The sequence below is a fragment of the Acomys russatus genome, chromosome 11 (genome assembly GCF_903995435.1).
Source record: "Acomys russatus chromosome 11, mAcoRus1.1, whole genome shotgun sequence".
Taxonomy (NCBI): domain Eukaryota; kingdom Metazoa; phylum Chordata; class Mammalia; order Rodentia; family Muridae; genus Acomys; species Acomys russatus.
In genome coordinates this window covers 40,094,153-40,118,533 of record NC_067147.1, presented here as the reverse complement: position 1 = coordinate 40,118,533, position 24,381 = coordinate 40,094,153, and the positions used below count along the sequence as shown (strand labels likewise).

Here is a 24,381-nt window from a genome sequence, read left to right as displayed (position 1 = left end):
TATGGATACCAGCATATTTATTTCTTCCATTTACCTACTAAAGACTGTTTTGAGCTGGGCGTGGTGGCACACGCCTTTAATCCCAGCACTTGGGAGACAGAGGCAGGCAGATCTCTCCATGCTACAGAGTAAGTTCCAGGACAGCCAGAGCTGCTACACAGAGAAACCCTGTCTCCAAAAACAAAATAAAAAACAACAACAACAAAAAAAGAGGAAAACATGTTTTTATTTATTTGGTTATAGAGTTGTTTTCTTTATTTTTATTTTTATTTTTGACAGGGTCTCACTATGTAGCCTTTATTGGACAGGAACTCATATGTAGGCCAGGCTATCCTCCTACTCAGAGATCTGCCTTCCCCTGCCTCTACCTCCAGAGTGTTCGAATTAAAGGTGTCTGACATCATGCCCAGGTTGGTTTGGGTTTGTTTTTTGTTTTTTTTTTTTTTTTTTTTTTTTTTTTGGTTTTTCGAGACAGGGTTTCTCTGTGTAGCCTTGGCCATCTTGGACTCACTTTGTAGACCAGGCTGGCCTCGAACTCACAGCGATCCGCCTGCCTCTGCCTCCCGAGTGCTGGGATTAAAGGCATGCGCCACCACGCCCGGCTTTGGGTTTGTTTTTTGTTTTTAATTTCTGTCTTCTCCTTAGAAGTTGTTTGATGTTTCCTTTTTGTTCATTCACATCTAGTTTAGGCATTTTCTAGCTACAGCCAGGACTGTAGCTGTTTTCTTTCTTTCTTTTTTTTATTTTATTTTTATTTTTATTTTTATTTTTTTTGAGACAGGGTTTCTCCGTGTAGCCTTGCCTGTCCTGGACTAACTTTGAAGATCTGCCTGCCTCTGCCTCCCAAGTGCTGGGATTACAGGCGTGTGCCACCGTGCTAGGCTTGTAGCTGTTTTCTTTCACCTGAGTTTTTACAATATATGCCGTGTTCTGTTCCTTAGTTCATTTAGGATTGATTTTTCCTGTATTGTATTGTAGAAGTCAAATGTGTCCCTACACTTGGATCTATAATTAACCCAGAACATATTAAACAGGCCATCCTTTCTCTCATTGTGCTATAATGTCACCTCTGTCATAAAGCATGTCATGACGTCTATTCTGGCTGCTTCTTCTTCTTCTTCTTCTTCTTCTTCTTCTTCTTCTTCTTCTTCTTCTTTTTCTTTTTGTTTTTGTTTTTTCGAGACAGGGTTTCTCTGTGTAGCCCTGGCTGTCCTGGACTCGCTTTATAGACCAGGCTGGCCTCGAACTCACAGTGATCCACCTGCCTCTGCCTCCCAAGTGCTGGGATTAAAGACGTACACTACTGTTCTCATGGCATATTTGTGGCATGAACCTCGTTCTTCGTTCCTTTTGAATACTCTAATTAAGTTGTCATTCATACCCCATAAAATTGGCCCTTAGTTCATTGCTGTTTACTGTATTTGCAGAGTTGTGCAGCCCTCATCAGTCACTTCACAACATTTATTCCTTTGACCAAGAAACAGTGTCCACTACCTGCAAATCCCTCATCTCCAGAGATCCTTTGCTTCCTGTTCCGAACATTGCATATACATGGAATCACACTGTGGCCTTTGTATGTGGTTCCTTTTACTGAGCTATCTGTTCAAGACTCCCATAGCAAGTATATATACCTCATTCTCTTAAACTATATTTTAAATGTTAAAGTATTTTAGCCCCATTCAAGAAAGATGTCTTCTTGTCCTCTTTTATAAAAGGTACTTGTTTTGCTTATCAGTATATTATTCTTAGATATTCTGAAGTCTTTTATGGTCTTTAGATTAGTAACTCATTGTAAAGTTAGTAATAATTATTATTATGTTTGTTATTCTGACTTATAACAGAAGAAAATTTGCCTATTTAATTTTTGTTGTTATTGATGTATTGTTTAAAATATAGATAACAAGGATTTAAAGGCATTTTTCTTTCTTTCTTTTTTTCTATGCAGCCTTGGCTGTCCTAGACTCACTTTGTAGACCAAGGCTGGCTTCGAACTCACAGAGATCCACCTGCCCTTGCCTCCTGAGTGCTGGGATTACAGGCAACCAGCCTTCATGTTCAAATTTTTTTACACATTTGTGTGGAGTAGAGAGAGAGAGAGTACGTGCCACAGCATGTATACAGAGGTCATAGGACAACTTGTGAAAGTTGGTTCTTTCCTTCCATCATGTTAGGTTCTACAGCTCAAACTCAGGTCAGCAATATTGGTGACACATGCCTTTACTTAATGAATTGTCTTGCCAACCCTAATTTGTCATTTTAACCATACAGCCTAATGGTATTACTTGTGTTTTTTAAATCCTTTTTGTTTGTTTGTTTGTTTGTTTTTCGAGACAGGGTTTCTCTATGTTATCTTGGCTATCCTAGACTGGCTTTGTAGACCAGGCTGGCCTAGAACTCACAGAGATCCGCCCGCCTCTGCCTCAGTGCTGGGATTAAAGGCCTGTGCCACCACGCCCGGCTTGTGTTTTTAATCTTAATCACACTATATATCTAAGTTTTTACATGACCCTAACAGAAACTTTATATCCTAGTAGTAGTCACGCTCTTTCCCTAGTGAACTTTAATCTGCTACCTGCCGCTTCACCTGCACTAGCTACTTTGTGTAAGTAGTTGCGTAATATTTGTCCTTTTATGACTGCATTATTGAGCATGTTGTCAGGATCCTCCCTTGTAATAGCACATGCTAGAAATCCATTCTAAAAGCCGGGCGTGGTGGCTCATGCCTTTAATCCCAGCACTCGGGAGGCAGAGGCAGGTGGATCGCTGTGAGTTCGAGGCCAGCCTGGTCTACAAAGTGAGTCCAGGACAGCCAAGGCTACACAGAGAGACCCTGTCTCGAAAAAACAAACAAACAAACAAAAATCCATTCTAAGCTGGGCATGGTGGCTCATGCAGAAGCAGGTGGACTGCCATGAGTTCGAGGCCACCTGGTCTATAAAGTGAGTCCAGGGCAGCCAAGGCTACCCTGTCTCAGAAAAAACAAAAAAGAAAGAAAAAGAAATACATTTTATTCTGAATATTATTCCCGATATATCATATCCATGTGGTAAAAAATATGCCCAGTTAGTTGTACCTTAGATCTGTAATCCCAGCACTAAAGAGGTTGAGGCAGGAGTATTGCTGAACGTTCAACACTAGCCTGAGTATAATATAGCATAAGGAGAACATGAGTCAGAGACTCTGTCTTAGCCTCTCCTGTAGCTGTCTACTTAGGAGCCAGCCTGCTTCCCTTTGGAGGAACTGACAGCATTTGTTGAGCAGCTGCAGCACTCTGTTTCCCCAGCACTGATGAGAACTCTTAATTTATCCATATTCTTGAGGACACTTGTATTTGTTTTGAGACAAAGTCTCTTACAGCGCTGGCTGGCCTTGAACTCACTTTCATCCTCCTGCTTCCACCTGTCAGGTGCTAGGATCACAGGTGTGCGCCACTGTGCCCAGATCGTGTGTAGTTTTTCTTAGCATGTCATCTTAGTGTGAAGTGTTAGCCCATGGTTCTAAAGTCCTTTTCTTTTTCAAGACAAGGTCTCTATAGCCGAGGCTGACATTGTGCTGCTGGTCTTCTTGGCTCCACCTCCTAAGTATTGTGTTTATAGGTGTGCATTGCCATGTCAGCTTTCCAGTTGTTTTTGTTTTGTTTGTTTGTTTTAAACAGGATTTATCTGTATAACAGCCTTGCCTGTCCTGGAACTCCCTTGGCTGACCTGGAACTCACAAAGATATGCCTGCCTCTGCCTCCTGAGTGCTGGGATTAAAGGCGTGAGCCAGATGGTGTCTCTGCAGCACAAAAAAAATTTTAATTTTGATGAAGTTTAGTTTATCTATTTTTAAATTTAATTTTATTTCTTGAGCTTTTGAGAAACCACAGCCTAAGTAAAGGTCATGAAGTTATATTTGTGTCTTGTTGTACTTACTTAGGCATTATCCATTTTGAGAACATCTCTGTTGGGTGTGAGGTAGTCTTTCAGTGTTGTTCTTTTGAATGTTAATACCCATTTGCCCCAGCACCACTTACCAAAAAGAGAATAGCTTCTCTGTCGCATTGGTTTGGTGATCTTGTGCAAATACCTTTAAAAATTAAAACTGTTAAAAAATTAGAATGTTTTTTAATTTATGCAAAAATCTTGTTTGCCTATAGCTTAATTTCTTTCTTTCTTTCTTTCTTTTTCATTTTTTGGTTTTTCTGAGACAAGGTTTCTCTGTGTAGCCTTGGTTGTCCTGGACTTGATTTGGAGACCAGGCTGGCCTGGAACTCACAGACCCGCCTGCCTCTGCCTCCCCATATGCTGGGATCATAGATGTGCATCACTGCACCCAGCCAGCTTGATTTCTTTTATGTTCTGTTCTGTACCTTGTATTCCAAATTTATAAAGAAGGGCACGAAATGAAGACTTTGAACCAAGGAGATCATTCTCCTATATTTGTGAGGTTTTCAGATAGCAACCTTAAAAGAGGATGGGTTTTCCTTTTGCATTAGTTGTACATGGAAAAACTATTATTATTAGTTATTAGTTTTTTAAACAGGGTGTCTATGTAGCCCTGCCTGCCCTGGAACTCAGTATATAGACCAGGCTGACCTTGAACTCAGAGATCCACCTGCCTTTGCTTCACAAATGTTGAGCTTAAAAGGGTGTGTACTACTACACCCAGCTTAAAAACAATTCCTGTTAAGCAGTTAGATACTGTTGTCCAAATTGTTGGTTCTATAAAAATGAGTTCTATCATAGAAGGAGAAATTGAGACCTTGTTAGATTTCATCAATTATAATTAGAGTGCAGGGTGTAAAAAAACAATCATAATTAATATCATTGGCAATTGTTTCAAAGTGACATTATTACAAGTATTGGTTCTAGCCTGCGTTTATAGGGCATTTTTTTACTATTTTATGTTTAGACAAGGACTTGATGCTTGATGATAGTAAAATACCTTGACCTGGTGCCTCTGGCTGCCCATATTGACTGGTGGTATTTTTCTGTTACAGCAGTGAATAAAGTGTCTGTTTAGTCTGAGATTATAGTTTATAGCTGAACTACTTAGGTGAGGAATGTTTGTGTAGTACATTCCAGCAGTGTGAATATGGAGTATGTTCTCCTGGCAGAGCTTAGAAACTTGGTCTTAGATCAACAAAGTATTCAGGAACAATTATGTACAAATGCTTTGCTGTCTTCCTGTGATACTGTAAATAGTAGATGGTACATTGACACATTTGGCCTAAACAGCATAGACTCTCAGCCCCCAAATAATCATGACGATAGCATTATTTGAGACATGTACAGAATATCATATGTTGATGTGAGCTTTGAGGTTGCTTTATTGGTTTGAGTGAATGTTGTGTAAATAGACCTGTTTTCCCTACATTCAGTTTTCATCACCCTAAAACATGCAGCTTCACCTGTTTCTATGCAAAATCCTTATTTGTAATAAAGGGGAAATTATCAACTTTAAGTTTTACTCTAGTCAGGCATGGTGGCACACACCTTTAATCCCAGCACTCACTAGGCAGAGGCAGGCAGATCTCTGTGAGTTCTAGGCCAGCCTGGTTTACATAGTGAGTCCAGGACAGCCAGGGCTATTACACAGAGAAACCCTGTCTTGAAAAACCAAAAAATTGGGCTATCGTGGCATACACCTTTAATCCTGGCACTTGGGAGGCAGAGGAATATGGATATCTGTGAGTTCAAGCCTGGTCTACATAATGAGTTCTAGGATACCTAGAGCTACATAGTGAGACCCTGTCTCGAAATAAAAACAAAAAACAAGCAAAAAATAGATAAGTTGGATAAATGGCTTTAACTGAGTGATTGGAATTAGCTGTACTAATGTTGAAACAAGCTAACATAATAGGAGTGGCAACACTGTCTTGTGACACCAGTCCCTGAGGGTTGGAGAAGAGTGACGTCATCCTTGGGTTTACAGATGCTCAAGACCAGCCTGGGCTACATGAGAAACTTTGTCAAACAAACAAAAGCATACATTATATGCTTCCTAACCCTAGTCCTACTCTGAGAAAAACACAACTTCATTTCTATAGTCTTGCTAAAATACATGCTGAGTAGAATTGTAGAAATATCACAAAACAAAATTAAGGGTCATTATTGACCAGTATTCTTAAAAACTTTAATTGTAATTACTTTAAACCTACCCCAGTCCCCAAACAGTTTTGTTTTGTTTTAATTTACTTACTTTTGAGACAGTGTGTATTTGTAGTGTAGGGTGGCCTAGAACTTGTTATACAATCCACGATAGGCTTGAATTGTCTCAGCCTCTCCAGTTCTGAAATTGAAGATGGCTGCTACCATACCTGGCATGAACCTGAAAGTTTTGGTGTATGTGAAGCTTATTTACTCACCCTGTTGACCAGGCTCGCCTCAAACTCAGAGATCTGCCTGCCTTTGCCTCCTGAATGCTGGGATTAAAGGTGCGTGCTACCACCGCCTGGACTGTGAAGCTTATTTAAATCTTTGTCTTTAAAAATTATTTTTCTTCCTTTTTTTTTTCTAGAGTGAATGTGGGCTATTATGGAAAAGTGAGAAATTATGTTTTCTGGCTTTTGACAAGATTATTTGCTTATTATAAAATCCAAAACAGAGCTTGGACACTACAAAGATGATCTGGTTGTGGTTTATATTTGCAATCCAGAGGCTGAGGCAGGAGGATTCAGATGTTGAGATCAGTGTGGGCTTGATGGAGCATCTCATCTTCACAGAGGTCACTGCATAGACAGAGCAGATATAGGCTGTGGTGGTGGCCAGCTAGCACAACAGCCTCCACATTTCTCCCCACAGATTTATTCAAGCCACAGGTTGTTGTGCCACTGTCAAGTGATTCTTCCCAGAATTCCCTGCTGCCCCAGATCCAACTAATGGTACCACCAGGGTAGGTGACAGTGTCCTACAGTCAACAGCCAGACTCCTCTGTTTTGCACCTCTCTCCTGTTAGATTTAGGCCAAGAAGTATCTGTTTGCCCATCTTATAAATTCATTCTCTCTTTCTGTCTCTCTCTCCCTCTCATTTAAAAAAAATATTTTTTTTTTAAGAGACAGGCTTTCTCTGTGTAGGTCTGGCTGTCCTGAAACTCCCTTTGTAGACTAGGCTGGCCTTGAACTCACAGCTCCTTTTGCCTCTGCCTCCCAAGTACTGAGATTAAATGCATGTGCCACCACTGCCTGGCTAGCATATTTTTTTGATATAGAAAAGATTGAAAGTTCTACAGTTGATAGGTTGCATATTCTTTCTTTTTTCAGATTAAATTTCTAAATTTAAGCCAGGTACAGTGCTGCACACCTATAATCTCAACACTGGGTTCAGGGGAGGCAGAGGCAGGAGGATCTGTGAGTTCAAGGCCAGCCTAATCTACGAAGTGAGTCCAAGACAGCCAAGGCTACATAGAGAAGCCGTGTCTTGAAAAACTAAAAAGAAAGAAAGAAAGAAACAAAAAAGATTTAGCTGGGCATGGTGGCACATGCCTTTAATCCTAGCGCTCGGGAGGCAGAGGCAGGTGGATCTCTGTGAGTTGGAGATCAGCCTGGTCTACAAAGTGAGTCTAGGACAGCCAGGGCTGTTACATAGGGAAACCCTGTCTCAAACAATTTTTTTTGTTGTTGTTTAAGTTTAAAGGGCTGAGGATATTTGAAGCTCAGTTGGTAGAGTGCTCGCATGCACAAAGCTTTGGGTGTTTTAGTCCACAGCACCACATAAATGGGCCGTGGTGGAGTCCCAGTACGTGGCAATAGAGGCAGGAGAATCAGAAGTTCACAGTCATCCTCAGCTATATAGAAAGCTGGAGGCCAGCCTGGGTTAGAGACCCTGTTTTAAGAATAAACAAAAATTTATAAGTTCAGTGTTTTCACTTGGCAGGTACATTGGTCTAAGGATTTGAGATGATGCAATTCAAAAAGTGTGACAGGACTGGAGAGTTAGCTCAGTGGAATAACGTTTGCTTAGCAAGAACAAGGCCCTAGGCTCAATTCTTAGTACTGAGATAGGAATAAATGGGGTCATGCAAAACAGTCATACCTAAAATTAATTTAAATCTCAAAGCATTTTAGCATGAATTATAAGCTTAGGGTAGTAAGTGTTGCTTTAACTTTTTTGTTTGTTTGTTGATGCTGGTTCTTATACTGGCCTCAATCAAACTCAATATGTAGCCTTGGCTGGCTTCAAACTCACGATGATCCGGTTTTAGCCTTCCAGCTGCTGGATTTCAGAGATGAGCCATTGTATCTGGTTAAATGAGCATTGCTTTTAAGGCTAGAGTTTAGAGCCAGTATTTCTTGGTTATAAAAACCTGAAAATTCTCTTTTAGGCTAATTCTTGAAGTTAGTGGGTGTTCCACATTAAGATGGTGTTAGTCTTAGATCTGCTTCATATCTGGCCAGAAAATACATATGAGTGGTTGGAGAGTTTCTCTGTTTTTGAGCTTTTTAATATTTCTCTCTCTATGAGAGGATCCTTCTTAATAAAGTGAATGCTTTGTTTGTGCAAGTAATGGGTTCCTTAGCGACTGCCTGTGAGTTGCCCTTCCCGGTGCAGTCAGGTCACTGCCTTTCACAGCTCAAGAATGAAGGCCTCCAGTACTTACAGAATACATTCACCGGAAGGAATCTGGTAGGCGCACCCCAAGGACTGTTAACATCTCTTACAATTTCATGTCTTGGCAGGTAAACCTAGCCTTTAAGCAGCCTGGAAAGAGGCTAGAGCATCAAGGAATTAGAATTGAATTTGTAGGTCAAATTGGTGAGTTTTAAAATAGTATTACTTTTTCCTTTGACTGAAGAGGGTTGGATTTGGCAGTTAAATAATTGAATTAGAGCTGAGCTTTACGATTATGTGTAATAGAAGAGGATGTAGTGTAGTAAACCAGGCATCTCAGTTGTACTCAGTGACATGTGGCTCATTCTGCCTGTGTGCTTAGACTCTGAGAAGTCATGTAAACCGCCAGCCTTGAAAGATGGCCATACTGTCTCCCATCGACCTCGTTACTCATGACCTCACTCACAGTCACCACCTCCACCTCTATCTTCATTTTCTGATTTCCCATGTCATTTGTCCCCTGAGCTAGTGTCTACCTATAGCCGACTCCCTCCTGAGCAGAAATTCACATAAAAGGGAAAGGATAATTTTCTCTTAAGTCAAATTGTATACATTTCCATATGGGAGTTTTGGAGACACTCTTGAGTTAGCAGAAAGCAAAACTACACATACATCTTTTGGTGTTGAAGAGTCAAGAAAGAAAGTGTGTCTTACTCAGACCCTCCATAGCTAGGTTTAAAATCCAGCTAATTGTTACTGTATTTGTATGTTTTTAAAGTATCAAAGCTGGAATGGTGGATATTTACATATCTAATTAACTTGTAGTTGGTTTTATTCTTTTTTTGCATTGTAGTTTTATGAAAGTAATATATTTATCTAACAAAACAAAACAGAATTATTCTTAAAGGGAAGTGCTTCAATAACTACTGGGGTGTGTCAGCTTCATTTAGGAAGGACAGCTACATGAAAGGAACGAGGACATTGCCGTCAGGTTGTCACTGTGCCGGGCTGGAGGTTATCACGTCCAAGGAGATGTAATGAGAGAATAACATTGAGATCAAGCTCTAGATTATTAAAGTAAAAGCATATTTAACTAATTTTTTGGTAAATTACTTTAGGCAATAAAAGCTTGGGTTTTATTGAATTGGATATTAAATATAATTGGTATTTTTGCTGTTTTACGTTTCTTAGAACTTTTCAATGACAAGAGTAATACTCATGAATTTGTGAACCTAGTGAAAGAGCTAGCCTTACCTGGAGAACTGACTCAGAGCAGAAGTTATGATTTTGAATTTATGCAAGTTGAAAAGCCATATGAGTCATACATCGGTGCCAATGTCCGCCTGAGGTATGGATGTGCTTCAGAAACTATCACAGAATCAAAACCAGAAACCTGTGCTACTGCCAGTGTCTTATATAAACTTATAATTACAATTCTGCAATGGAAGAATTAAGATTTAAATATTCTGTTACATACCTTGTTTCATTTGACTGATAATGATTTGACATAGTCATGGCTGTTAACATTATAGATTCAGAGACATTTCTGTTTTATAATTCCCTTGTTAGAAGTATTATTATTAGTTACTTCAAATCTTTAGTTCCCTAATGAGTTTCATTCAGCATTTGGTTAAGAGATAATAACCCAGAGGCTTAGTGGTCAGGGCTACACAAGCAGAACTGAAGTAGAATTCCGGTTTTTTTTAACCTTTGCTTCTCTTTTCATTTTGGGTGTGGGCACTTGCATGCCACTGTGCGCACACATGGAGGTTGGAGGACGGCTACAGTTGGTTCTTCCTTTTTACCATCTCACTGACCCAGCATCCCATTTTCTAATTCTCGGTTTTGTGTTCTTTCCTGTAAGACTCTATGCAGGAGACCCTGGCTGCCTCCAAGACCAGCAGCAGGCCAAGAAGAAGTGTAGTGTAGGCAGAGGACATGCTTAGCTTGCAGGGGCCTTGGATTCACTCCTGGTACCAAAGCACCCCCAAATTAGAATTCTTTGTGTAAACAAGTAAAGTAAGTTGACACTTGGGAGTCCCAGCAAGGAGAAAGCTGAGTTGGTTTATATTTGCCTATTAAAGTACCTGCTGAATTTAACATAGGTGGTTCACCTCGTCTTCTCATTAACTTTGTAGGTATTTTCTTAAAGTGACAATTGTGAGAAGACTGACAGACTTAGTGAAAGAATACGATCTTATTGTTCACCAGCTCGCTACCTATCCTGAAGTCAACAACTCTATTAAAATGGAAGTGGGCATTGAAGATTGTCTGCACATAGAGTTTGAATATAATAAGTCAAAGTAAGTACCCAAGGGGTCACTTTTGCATCCCTGTGACCAGAGTACCTGACAGACAGTATAGAGCAATAAAGATTGCAGGCTTGTTTTCTGACCACTGAAGAGATACATGTGCATTGTTGAAGATTTAAAGTATGTAAACATGAAAGGGGAAACTGCCATACCTTCCCATCCTCACCACCAAGCCGCTATTAATGTCTTCTTGTGTGTCTTCCCAGCGGCAGAAAGGTATGCTATAGATGCTTTTATATATTGTACTTTTAGAAAACGTCTCTTATTTATTGTATAGTGCCTTTTTGTTGGTGGTGGTGCTGGTGCTGCTGGGTTTTTGAGACAGGATCTTACTGTGTAGCCCTGGCTGTCCTAGAACTCACTACATAGACCAGTACAAGGCTGGCCTTATACTCATAGAAATCCATCTGCCTCTTTTTCAGAATGCTTGGTCTTGTCCTTCTGGTCTTGTAAATGCCTTTTAAAATTGTATTACGGCTGAGTGTGGTGGTGCACCCCTTTAATCTCAGCACTCAGGAGGCAGAGGCAGGTGGATCTCTGTGAGTTCAAGGCCAGCCAGGGCTACACAGAAAAACCCTGTCTCAGAAATAACAACAACAACAAATTAAAATTATATTATGGAAGATGTTAAAGATGAAGATGCCAAGGTACATGAATAATATAGTGAGCAATAGAAGAAATCTTTATATATATGTATGTATTGGCCCCCTCCCCGATAGTTTGTTTTTAATTTTTATTTCTGAGACAAAAGTTTGCTATATAGTCCAGGCTGGCCTGGAACTCATGGTGCTCCTATTTCAGCTGGGTTTTTAGGCATGTAACTACCATAGTCAGTGCCGTAGGAGTTACTTTCTTTGTTGTTGTTTTTGTTTTTGAGGCAAGGTTTCTCTGTAGCTGTCCTGGACTCACTTTGTAGACCAGGCTGGCCTCGAATTCTGAGAAATCTACCTGTCTCTGCCTCTCTGAATGCTGGGATTACAGTTGTGCACCACTGTGCCCGGCTAGTAGTTACTAACATATGGTCTGGATGTGTTTTAGCCATACAAAGTTCTGCCTTTCCCATAGATATTCTCTCTCTCTCCCTCTCTCTCTCTCTCTCTTTCTTTCTCTGACAGAGTTTCTTTATATAGCCCTGCCTGTCCTGGAACTCATTTTATAGACCAGGCTGACCTAGAACTCACAGAAATCCACCTACTTCTGCTTCCCAGGTGCTGGGATTTAAGGCCTGTGCTACCATGACCAGTTTCCTGCTTGTCTTATAAACACACGTGATTTGTTCAAATCATCATCCAAACAAGGATATTCTACAATATACTGCATTTGCTTGTTTTTGTTTGTTTTTCTTTTGTTTTTTGAGACATGGTTTCTCTGTATAGCCCTGGCTGTCCTGGACTCGCTTTGTAGACCAGGCTCGCCTCGAACTCTTGTTGATTTGCCTGCCTCTGCCTCCTGAGTGCTGGGATTAAAGGCCTGTGCTCCCACGCCCAGCTTGTTTTTTGTTTTTTGTTTTGTCCTGTCACTCTGTAATTCAGGTTGCTCTTGAACTCTTGAGATCCACTTGCCTCTGCCTTCTGTGCATCACCATGCCATCTTCCCATCTTTTTAAAAAAAGATTTATTTATTTTTTATTATGTATACAGTGTTGTGCCTGCAGGCCAGAAGAGGGCACCAGATCTCATTATAGATGGTTGTGAGCCACCATGTGGTTGCTGGGAATTGAACTTAGAACCTTTGGAAGAGTAGGCAGTACTCTTAACCTCTGAGCCATCTCTCCAGCCTTCCCATCTTTATCTTTAAAGTATATTTGTGGGGGTTTTTTTGTTGTTGTTGTTTGTTTTTTTTTTGGTTGTTTGCTTTGGTTTGGTTTGGTTTGTTGAGATAGGGTTTTATTGTGCAGTCCTGGCTATCCTGGAACTAGCTCTGTAAACTAGGCTGGCCTTTAACTACAGAAATCTGCCTGTCCTGCTTCCCAATGCTGAGATCAAAGGTGTGTGCCCCTAACCCCTGGCTTAAAGTTTATTTGTTAAGGAAGCAGTTGTGCTGTTTATCCTCTTTGATTAGGTGATTTTTTTTTTTTTTAATTAGCTGTCACTCCCAGCTTTGCATCACTAAAATGGTCATTTGAAACTGTAAAATTATCAGGCCGTGTGCTCACTTCGGCAGCACATACACTAAAATTGGAAGGATACAGAGAAGATTAACATGGCCCCTGCGCAAGGATGACACGTAAATTTGTGAAGCGTTCCATATTAAAAAAAAAAGAAAAAGAAAAAAAAATCAGGCAGTGTGGAACCTAAAAAGCTGTCACTGAAGCCTTCCTTCATATTTCTGTCTTAATTAGTGCATGGGTTCCTGTGTTAATATCTAGTTCTGGGAAGAAGCAAAAAGTACTCCCGAGTAGAGTAGGGTTCTCAAGTGCATTGCTTCATGATTTCATGGTTTAATTACTAAATACAACACAACAGACTTAGCCCCTAAGTGTAACCCCTTGATCTCTTTCTTTTTGGTTAGCCGCACTGTCCAGCCCATATAACACTAATAATGCTGAGCTCTTAGGTAGGTGATTTAGTGTTAAAAACATATTAGTATTCTGTTAAATAAACATCAAGCATAGGATCTTAATTTCCTATTCAGTTACGTGTTTGAGTGCTCTGAAAACGAACTTTCAAAGTGAGACAATTGTGCTAATCAGTCCCTCAGGTATATTTGATGGTCATATAAAAGTTTGATTTTATATTTGCATAATGAACTGATTAATACCGTTTTAGAAAGGACACGGAAGAATATGAATAGTCTCAATGGTATTTTGAGATAGTTATTTTCCTTGAGGTTGTCCATGTTACCTTTTTTGAGTTTCTCAATTTTTTTTTTTTTTTGAAACCGATAATTAGTGTGGACATTCTTTCCAAATAGGTATCACTTAAAGGATGTGATTGTTGGAAAAATTTACTTCTTATTAGTAAGAATAAAAATACAACACATGGAGTTACAACTGATCAAGAAAGAGATCACAGGAATTGGTAAGTTGAAGAAAAGTTTTAATTAAAATTAAAATTCCTTGTTAGTTGAAAATTTAGAAATCTTAGAAAGTTAAGATAAATTTGGAATCCACATTGGATATTAGCTTTGCTATTTAATAATTTACCTTAATTAATGCTTTAAAAGAACCTTGAGCTGAATATAGAGGCAAGCCCCTGTAGGCTGAAGTCAGAGCATCATGTGAACCCAGGCATTGAGACTAACTTTACTCTTTTTTGTTTTGTTTTGTTTTTCGAGATAGAGTTTCTCTGTGTAGCCCTGGACTCCCTTTGTAGACCAGGCCGGCCTCAGGCTAACAGTAATCCACCTGCCTTTGCTTATCTGAGTGCTAGAATTTTTAGTTTTTATTTATTATTTGTACAGTAAGTATTCTGCCCGTATGTGTGCCTGTACACCAGAAGAAGGCACCAGATCTCATTATAGATGGCTGTGAGCCAGTATGTGGTTGCTGAGAATTAAACTGAGGACCTTTGGAAGAACAGACAGTGCTTTTAACCTCTAAGCCATCTCTCTAGCCCAAGCGCTAGGATTAAAGGTGTGCACCACCATGCCCGGTTCCAACTTGATTATTTTATTTATTTATTTTGATTTTTTGACACAGGGTTTCTCTTGTAATCCTGGCTGTTGTGGAACTCACTCTGTAGACCAGGCTGGCCTCAAAGTCACAGAGATCCTCCTGCCTCAGCCTACCGAGTGCTGGGATTAAAGGCATGTGCTACCATGTGCAGCTCCAACTTGATTCTTAAAGTAATTTTGTAATAGGTACTTATAAACATCTGATATTCTTTTCTTTTAAAGACAAGGTATTGGCTTTTAACTTCTCTTGCTTCAGTTTCAAAGTGCACAGACTATAAGGAGGCTGAAAAAAAGTATCATAGCCAGATCCAGTCTCAACAAAACAAAACAAAACAAAACAAAAGCAACAACAATAATGGGCATGGTGAATGCTATACTGCTGAACTACACCTGTAGCCATCTTACAGTTGCCTTCATTTTGTAGATTTCTGAGTTAAAATGCCCTAGGGAGTTAATCCCAAAATTTTGTATGCTTGAAATTTTCCTTATGTTAAAATTAACTCTATGGGAAGATACTTTGGAAATTTCAGAGAAAACCATCATGTGATGGTTAGTCGTGGTGTGTGTTGCTACTTTCTCTTTTAGCATATATAGAAATGATGGCAGGAGCCATGTGAGGCTGACTCTGAGCTGCATGTACCTGTGGGGAGACTGAGGCACACAGTTGAGTGATGCGTTTAAGAGTAGAACAAAATTAGAAAGGAATGGCCAGCAGAGCCTAAGGCAGCACTGAAATGATCTAGCTGAAAACAGGACAGAGATTTTACTTCTAGGAATATTCAAATCAGTGTCATTTCTATTGTTACACTAGGACCCAGCACCACAACAGAAACAGAAACAATCGCAAAGTATGAAATAATGGATGGCGCACCAGTAAAAGGTAAATCAACTTCATTCTTTTATTTTCTCTTTGATATAAGCCTTTCTGTACATCCCTGGCTGGCCCTGTAACTTTCTCTGTCAGCCAGGTTGTCCTTGAATTAACTGGTGGTGATCCTCCTGCCTCTGCCTCCTAGGTACTGAGATTACAGGTATGTACCACTACACCTGGCTTCATTTGCTTAAATAAAATTTTAAATTTACTTTTTATGTGTATGGGTGTTTTGTTTGCATGTGCGTACACACCATATACATGCCTTGTATCTACAGAGGCCAGAAGAGGGCATCAGATCCCTTGGAACTGGAGTTATAGACGCTTGTGAGCTGCTGTGTGGATGCTGGGAATCAAACCTGGATCCTCTGGGAGAGCAGGCAGTGTTTTTAAGCCATTGCTCCAGCCCCTAAAAATCTTTCATATGTTACTTATTTTTGTAGGGGGAAGGGTGTGTGTTTGCAGTGCCATGCATGCACCATGTCCTCAGCTTGGTGGAAAATGTCTTTACTTACTCAGCCTCTGGAAGCCGTTCAGCCACTGCTCTTGTAGGTGTGGATGGCAGTGTTCATGGCAGCTGAACTTCACTGTTCATTTAGTGTGGAAGTGTGAATCCTTAAAATGTATAATGGCTGTGCATAGTGGCACCCACCTTTTGTTGTTGTTTTAATTTTTAATGAATGAATTAATTTTTTGACATACACCTTTAGTTCCATCACTCAGGAGCCAGTAGCAGGCGCTCTTTGTAAATTCGAGGCCAGCATGGTCTACATAGAGATCTTGGGATAGTCGGGCTATATAGAAAGATCCTGTCTCAAACAAACAAAACACAATAAAGCTAAAAACAGCAAAACAAAAAACAAAACAAAAACAAAAACTTATAATTTTTTTTTCTTTCAATGCTAGAGTTTAAACCTAAGACCCTCACGAATGATAGGTAAGCACTGTATCACTGGGCTATGTATTTAAAAAAATTTTCACTTTCATTATTATTATATGTGCGTTTCAGTGTAGGCCCTGTGCCATGGCTACATGTGGAGGTCAGAAGACAGCTCTCAGGCTTTCCCTCCTTTTACCTGGGGTCCAGGGATGGAACTTAGTTTGTCATGTTGCCCAGTCAGTGCCTTTACCTGCTAAATCATTGTCTCACTAGCCCCTTTATTTTTGAGACAGAGTCTGACTAAGTTGCCCAAGGAGTCATTGAATTTTATGGTGGCATGTACCACCATGACCTGTTTACACTACTTTGTAATCTTTAGGGTGTAGGACAATAAAACCAGGATTCTGGTTGGTTTTGTCAACTTGATACAAACCTACATATATCTAGGAAGAGAAAAATCTCCCTTCCTGCTCCCTGAGACAGGATTTCTCTGTGTAGCTTTGGCTGTCCTGGACTCACTTTGTAGATAGGCCACCATTCCTGGCAGAGAAAATCTTAATTGCAAAAATGCCTTTGTAAGGTTGGTGGCTCATTCCTTTAGTCCCAACACTCAGGAGGCAGAGGCAGGTGGATCTTTGTGAGTTGGAGGCCAGCCTAGTCTACAAAACTAGTCGCAAGGACAGCTAAGGCTACACAGAGAAATCCTGCCTTGAAAAACAAACAAAACTAAACTAAACAAAGATTGGCTGGTGGTAGTACACACCTTTATTTTATTTTGAGACAGGGTTTCTTATGTTATCTTTGCTGTCCTGAACTTGCTTTGTAGACCAGGCTGGCCTCGAACTCACAGCGATCCGCCTGCCTCTGCCTCCTGAGTGCTGAGATTAAAGGTGTGCGCCACCATGCCTCGCTCATGAGTGTCATCATTATTGTCCATTTCACAGATGAGAAACTTGAAACAGTGGCTAAGTCTCACAATCTAAGGATTTCTGGCCTGATCCAGGTTGCTCTAGGACAGTGGTTCTCAGCTGGGGTCAACTCCCTGAGAGACATTTAACATTGTCCTAAGAAATTTTGTGCTGTCTGCTGCTGGCATCTGGTAGTGTTACAAGTGTGTAGACCTATCCCACTAGAAGGAGTCATCTGTCCCCTGATGCCCCAGTGACAGGCTAGACACTGCTTATCTCAGGTGCTGCATCTTAGGTGAAACCAAAGAACTGTGCCCATGAGTTCCTAGTCCTACGTTTATATGATTATATTTAATTACTTGAGAATTAAATAGAAATTGCTTTTCTTTCAGGAGAATCTATTCCAATAAGGCTATTCTTAGCAGGGTATGACCCAACTCCCACAATGAGAGACGTGAACAAGAAGTTTTCAGTAAGGTACTTTCTGAATCTCGTGCTTGTTGATGAGGAAGACAGAAGGTACTTCAAGCAGCAGGTAAGATGTGACAACACCTAGAGAGCATTCCCTTTTCTAAAGCTTATTGTGCTTAGCAAGTGGGGTTTGCTACAGAAGTAGGCTTTCTAAGAGAGCTTTCCAGCCATTCCACATGACTAGAGATGAGTTGTACTTTGTCAGCCCTTTTATTTTTCTCCTAAACAGTTTTTTGTTTAAGAGAATAAAAACATCTGCTGTTTATGATATCAGATAGTAAAAAATAGAGAATGGCTAAAAGCCAAGAAAAACTTTATCACCACTGTGATTAGTTTTTCAGGTGTGTTTTATATCATACCTTTTGATTTTTGTTTTTTTGTTTTGGTGTTTCTGGGATGGAACCTGGGCCCTTGGGCATGCTAGGTAAGCCCTGTACCCTACCCTTACACTTTTTTTTCTTCTGATTTGAGAAAGGCCTTACTAAGTTGCCCAGACTGGCCTTACTTTTACTCTGTATCCCAGGAAGGCCTTGAATATTTTGTTCTTCTACCATAACATGTATCACCAGCATTTAAGAGTGTTTTGAGTGTGTTTCTGTTACCAAATGTAGATTCCTTCCTAACACTTGCTCCATTAGTGTGTCCCTAATCACCTCAGTCCCTCTGCCCAACTATCAATTATTCTAATATCTATAGTTGATAGATTTTTTGAGGTTGTTATTTTATCCTTACTAATAAGTAAGTATATCTTTTAGAATACCCAGTTCTGATACCTTTTGTTAAGTATAATATAAAACCTTTTTTAAAAAAAATACAAAACCTTTTACATTTGTGAATTAAATAGCTTTTGGGGCATCTTGAGTAAGACTGTAGATAGAATGGTCTTCTACAGTGTGAAGTGCATTAATAAGAGGATCAATCAAGTGTTCTATAGTCAAGTTAGAAATTATTTTGTGCTAGCTAGGCATAAGCCACCATGAGGCAGGAGGAGCGCAGAATTTGAGACTAGCCTGAACTACGTAGCAAGATCTCATCTCATAAGAACTAAATAAGGGGCTGGAGAAGTGGCCCTTGTGCTGACAGAGAACTGAGGTTTGGTTCCTAGCAGCCAGAGCGAGGCTCATACAGCTTCCTTAGACACCAGATACATACATGGTGCACATGCATACATGTAGGCCAAACACTCACACACAGATAAAGTAAAGAAAGCTAAACAAACAAGCCGAAGCCCAGGTAGTTATGACCTGAAGCAGGAATTTAGGAGAAACTTGGGATTAACTGGTTAGGATTCAGTTTAGGTAGATAGCAGCACAGGGATTGGAAGGTGGCATTGGGGCAGAGGTAAGGCAAGTTTTTTGCTGTGCATCAGAGCCGAGAATAACTCAGTTTGGGAGAAGCATTTAGGGAGGAAAGGGAGGTAGATTCTGTAAAATAGCATGAGGCATGGCGGGCCTCACATGTTTGGAGATATATCCGGGAGGGGCTGGGAACTATCAAAAGGCAGCACATGTAATGTTTATAAACAATAATGTGGGGTCCAGTGAGATGGCACATTGAGTAAAGATGCTTGCTGCCAAGTCAGAAGACCTGAGTTCATTGCCCAGAACCCACAGGGTAGAAGGAGAAAACCAGCTCCCAGAGGTTGTCCTTTAGCCCCACATGTATGCTATGTCACACGAGTGCACACACAAACACACATGAAATGTGCAAATACGTACAAGAAACATGGCAGTGATAAGAAGGATGAATTAGAAATGGATATTACAACAAAAGCTGATTCCCAGGAAGTAGGTTCAATGCTCTACAGCCATGACCTTGGATAGAGGCAGTGGAATCCCAGACTTGGGGCATTTTTTTTAAGCAGTAGCAGCTAGGACTTGGTGCTAGGTTAGATTTTTGGTGGTGTTGAACATGATTGCAGGCAGAGGGAAAGTTGGAGTATGGAGGAATTGAAATTGTTTTACAGCTCAAAGTTGAATTTGCAGCCAATATTTTCATGGTAAAAATCTAAGATGTAACAGAAAACTCCATTCTATCTGCATATCCCCTAGGAGATCATCCTGTGGAGAAAAGCACCTGAAAAACTGAGAAAACAGAGGACGAATTTTCACCAGCGATTTGAATCTCCAGAATCACAGGCATCTGCAGAACAGCCTGAGATGTAAGCCAAATAGGACAGAGTGGCAAGAACAGGAACTGGAGCCAAGAGGTGAAGCTCAGCAGATTAAAGATGGTTGGTCGCAGCGTGGGCAAAGTCTGACTCCGTGTCTGCTAGTCTTCCTTATCCTAAGTGCTGCATTTATTTTACAGTATGAATAAAGGTTCTTTGTGTATATACATTTTAAAACATGCTTTCTTGGAAACACTGGAGAATTCTTACGCTGCCTTTTTTGTTTTCTTTTGTACTGCACACTGATAAGCACTCAGATGCATCAGCATAAACATTAAGGATTTTTTGTGTGAGTCAGCTGGTATTTGTAATTTTGCTTTCTTTATGCAAAATTTGAAAGTCTTTATCTCTTTTTTCATGCTAATGATTACCTCTTATTCTCTATGTGCAAAAAAATTAAATAATTTTGTTCAAGTAAAATGAGAAAACCTGGGCAGCCCTTATGTCCTGCAAAGTTTTAAGGTGTGGCTCCTCAGTATTTTTGAGAATTGTGTTTGTTTTTACATGTGTATCAGAAACCAAGCTGGTGTTGCATGGTAGGTGCTTCTGATCTACCATTTCACAGCCTCATGAATTTTCATCTTTGAGGTCTCTGAGGTATATTAGGTTTTTTCACCCAAGGGATTACATGGCATGTTATTGTGGCCCTCTTCCCACATTATTACTTTCTGCATCACTATGTAGGTTCTACAGTGTGAGCTGACACGTTGTTAAACCTGAATCACTTCCCATAAATACTTTGAAACATGTATATATACACTTTAATTTAAAGACTTTCCCCATGCGAATGCTTGTATTCACGTGGGAATGCGTGGGCTCAGGAGGACCTGTGAAGCATCTGCAGTGTCCGGATCCCGGTCTTGTTAGATGGAGTGCTGGCTAGTTCACACTCACATTCAGATTTCACCTAGTCTATTTAAAAAAAAAAAAAAAAAACACTAAGTTCAACTCAGTTGTTCAGTGTCTCTAAAGAAGGCTGCAGTCATCTGAGCACAGACACTACTGTGGACTCTGGGGGCAGGACAGAGCCTGCTGTGTGGGAGCTGTGGTCACTCATGGGCCATTGGTTTTATTGTGCCATTATTCTTGATACATCTCAGCTAACCTAACTTTCTGAGGAAGCTGAACAGCACAGTTATGTTTCTTTAAACCTATTTTACTATGATGGCACTTTGATAAAATGGCCAGCAACCAGCCCTGGCCAAAGGTTCCACGTCCCATGTCCTGGAGCAGCTATTGTAAATGTGGATTTCTAAGAATGGCCATGTTTTCCTTCATGTAAGTGCCTGTTCAGAGTTTCAAATTTTCAAAATGCCAAATATTTTCATGGTCACTTGCATGTAGTAATCTAGGAGATACTCAGAGATTTTGAAAACCAATTGTATTTAACCAGCCTCAAGTTGTGCAACCATGATATATAATAAATAATTTGAAACAGAAACTAAGCTTGTAGTTTAAATAAAATGACTTTATTCTCAAATCTTCTCATTGTTAGCAGGTTGAACACAAGATTACCCAATGTTTTAGGAGGACACAGTCATAACACTGAGACATTGAATTTTATAAATGGTACTAACTTCAGGTTTGTTTAAGTCTTTTTTTCTTTTTAGATTTAAAAAATTTTTTATGTATTGCCATTTTGCCTGTGTGTATGTCTGTGTAGACATGTGGGCGGGGCCCAAGGAGGGCAGAATAGGGCACTAGGTCTCCTGGAGCTGAACTTGCAGGTGGTTCTGAGTAGCCGTGGGTGCTGGGAACAGAACTCAGGTCCACTGGAAGGACAGCCAATGCTGTTAACCACTGAACTCTTTCCAGCCTCACCAGCTTCAATTGTAAACAGTTATATAATGCTTTTAGTGAATTTGCTTAAAACGCACATAAAATGCTTTTTCACTCCACCTGAGATTTTTGTGGTTAATTCTATATTTGGGGATTTCAGTCAAAACTTAGTAAATACAAAATAGCAACTGCAGGCTAAATTTGTCTCTCTACTGTAGAATATAGTATCACAGAGGTTCTCAATCTTAGTCACATGTCAGGATCACTTCAGGAGCTTTAAAAAATGGTCGTCACATCTAGATCTCACCTACACAGGAAAACCAGATTTTTTTTGGGGGGGGGGGAGATAGGATTGGCTGTCCTGGACTCCCTTTGTAGACCAGGCTGGCCTTCAACTCAGTGATCCACCTGCCTCTGCCGGGATTAAAGGCGTGTGCCACCGCTGTCCTGCCTTAAAAACCAGAATCTCACTGGAGTGCTGGTGTATGCTCGTAGTCCCTGCACTTGATATGCAGAGGCAGGAGGACTCCCACAAGTTCAAGGGAAGCCTGGTCACCATAGTGAGTTCCAGGGTAGTTAGAGCTATATATTGAGACCTTATTTTTAAAATTTTTTTTCATGTGTTGGGGTATCAACAAAAAAACAAAACTACCCAGGGTTGAAGAGACACTGGGCATGCTTCTTGTTTTGTTTAAGACAGCCTCTTAACAGTCAGGGCTGATCTCAAATTCATTATCGTGATGCTGGAGAGATGGCTCAGAGGCTAAGAGCACTGTCTGCTCTTCCATAGGTTCCGAGTTCATTCCCAGCAACCACATGGTGGCTCAAATTCACTATAGCTGAGGGTGACCTTGAAATACCTTTAGAAAATTAAAATAGGGTCTTATAGCCCAGGCTAGCTTTGAACTCCTTATGAACCAAGGTGATCTTTAACTTCTCATCCTTCTGTTCCCTTTTCTTTTCTTTTTTGTTTTTGGTTTCTTGAGATAAGAGTTTCTCTGTGTTAGCCTTGGCTGTCCTGGACTCATTTTGTAGACCAGACTGGCCTCGAACTCATAGTGATCCACCTGCCTCTGCCTCCCGAGTGCTGGGATTAAAGGCGTGCACCACCACGCCTGGCAATGTCTCTCCCTCCCAGTGTTGGTATCATAGGCGGGCAAGATGCCTGGTTTATGTGGGGCTTGGACTTGATGACCCACAGCTTTGAGCATGCTAAGCAAGCAGTCATCACTTCTATCACCCTAGCTCTAACCTGTCCCTCTACCTCTTGGTTTATAAAATGCCAGGCAAGTACTCTCCTAACTGAACTATATTCCCAGACTCATTTAAAGTTTTGTTTTTCTCATTAATGATGTTTTTGTGGTTTGTTTGTTTATTTTTTGGACATAGTTGGGAAAGAAAGGCTTTTCCTCTATTGTTTGAGACAAGGTCTATGCAGCTAGGATGGCTGTGAATCCATCACCCTATCTCAGTCTCTCGCATGCCTGATTCTCTGTGTTGTAGTGTAAGAATTGCCACATTAACCACTTGAGCACCCATTTCAGTGAGATATTGATGGTTTATTAAATGCAACACCTCAAGACTGACCATGGCCAGGGCAGTGGACTCAGGAGCCAAACTGTGATGTTGGCCTGTTTCTAAAGCAGGCCTTTTTTGTTTTTGTTTTTTTCGAGACAGGGTTTCTCTGTGTAGCCTTGGCTGTCCTGGACTCGCATTGTAGACCAGGGTGGCCTTGAACTCACAGGAATCCACCTGCCTCTGCCTCCTGAGTGCTGGGATTAAAGGCGTGGGCCACCAATGGACAGATGGGCAAGCAGGCTTTTCATAAGAAAAACTGTAACAAGGTGGGAAGCAAGGGGAGGTCAGCACTACAGAATTTTTTTTTCTTTTTCTGGTTTTTCAAGACAGGGTTTCTCTGTGTAGCCTCGACTATCCTGTACTCACTTTGTAGACCAGGCTGGCCTCGAACTCACAGCGATCCGGCTACCTCTGCTTCCCAAGTGCTGGGATTAAAGGCATGTGCCACCACCGCCTGGGCGCACTACATCATTTTGACTAGCTAAACACAAGAATCGATTTTGTTCCACATTGTATCCGGTGTCCAGGTGGCCAGACAAAACATTTTAAGCTGATTGGCTAGGATATAGGGTTGGGGGCTTTCCAGTTCCCCACTGTTCCAGGAGAAGGGAACATAGCAAGTATTGTGGTTTTGTTTAAGTAGAGCATATATCATTAATTCAAGAAGAGGATTCAGCTAGTACTGAATTGTAAGTAAAAGGCTGTTCAAGCTCCAGGCAGGCAGAGTCTGAGAACCTGTACTTAACTTCACCTTATGATCAAAATAAAGACTTGAAAATAAAATGGTTTCTGTTATAATAAAGACAAAAGCAGGTATTAACAGGAGCCTACAGGTTTTTGTTTTGTTTTGGGGGTGAGGGTGGTGTTGAGACAGGGTTTCTTTGTGTAACAGCTCTGGTTGTCCTGGGCTGGCTTTGTAGACCAGGCTGGCCTAGAACTCCGAGATCCGCCTGCCTCTGCCTCACAAGTGCTGGAATTAAAGGCGTGTGCTACCACCGCCTGACTAGGAGCTACAGTTTTAAGCAAGTTATAACACCTGTACTTCTACACTAAGTGGAAGTCAAGAAGGCCCATGAAATCACATACTTATGAAGGTTCCCAAAAATGTAACTCAAAAGGAGTAGGTAGAGGGGGCTGGAGAGATGGCTCAGAAGTTAAGAGTACTGGCTGTTCTTCCAAAGGTCCTGAGTTAATTCCCAGCAACCACATGGTTACTTGTAACCATCTATAATGATATCTGATGCCCTCTTCTGGCATGCAGGCGT

At 40.7% G+C, this 24,381-nt stretch overlaps 1 protein-coding gene and 1 non-coding gene across 4 annotated transcripts in view; both read left to right on the top strand.

Annotated features, from left to right (window-relative positions):
• The window catches only part of Vps26a (VPS26 retromer complex component A), a 29,705-nt gene extending 8,505 nt beyond the window's left edge, over positions 1-21,200 (top strand). Inside the window, exons 2-9 of one of the 3 annotated variants that reach the window (XM_051153139.1) lie at positions 6,786-6,876; positions 8,661-8,736; positions 9,724-9,880; positions 10,671-10,835; positions 13,758-13,864; positions 15,271-15,339; positions 17,511-17,653; positions 19,641-21,200. In XM_051153139.1, coding sequence (XP_051009096.1) covers positions 9,828-9,880; positions 10,671-10,835; positions 13,758-13,864; positions 15,271-15,339; positions 17,511-17,653; positions 19,641-19,754 — 651 coding nt within the window. In that variant the 5' untranslated portion in view covers positions 6,786-6,876; positions 8,661-8,736; positions 9,724-9,827 and the 3' untranslated portion in view covers positions 19,755-21,200. The remainder of the gene's footprint in view (positions 1-6,785; positions 6,877-8,660; positions 8,737-9,723; positions 9,881-10,670; positions 10,836-13,757; positions 13,865-15,270; positions 15,340-17,510; positions 17,654-19,640) is intronic. The other 2 variants (XM_051153138.1, XM_051153140.1) reach the window with 2 other exon arrangements.
• LOC127196009 (U6 spliceosomal RNA) lies at positions 12,992-13,098 on the top strand. The gene has a single exon (XR_007831415.1). It is a non-coding gene; the product is annotated as a U6 spliceosomal RNA (small nuclear RNA).
• Positions 21,201-24,381: the final 3,181 nt, after the last annotated feature.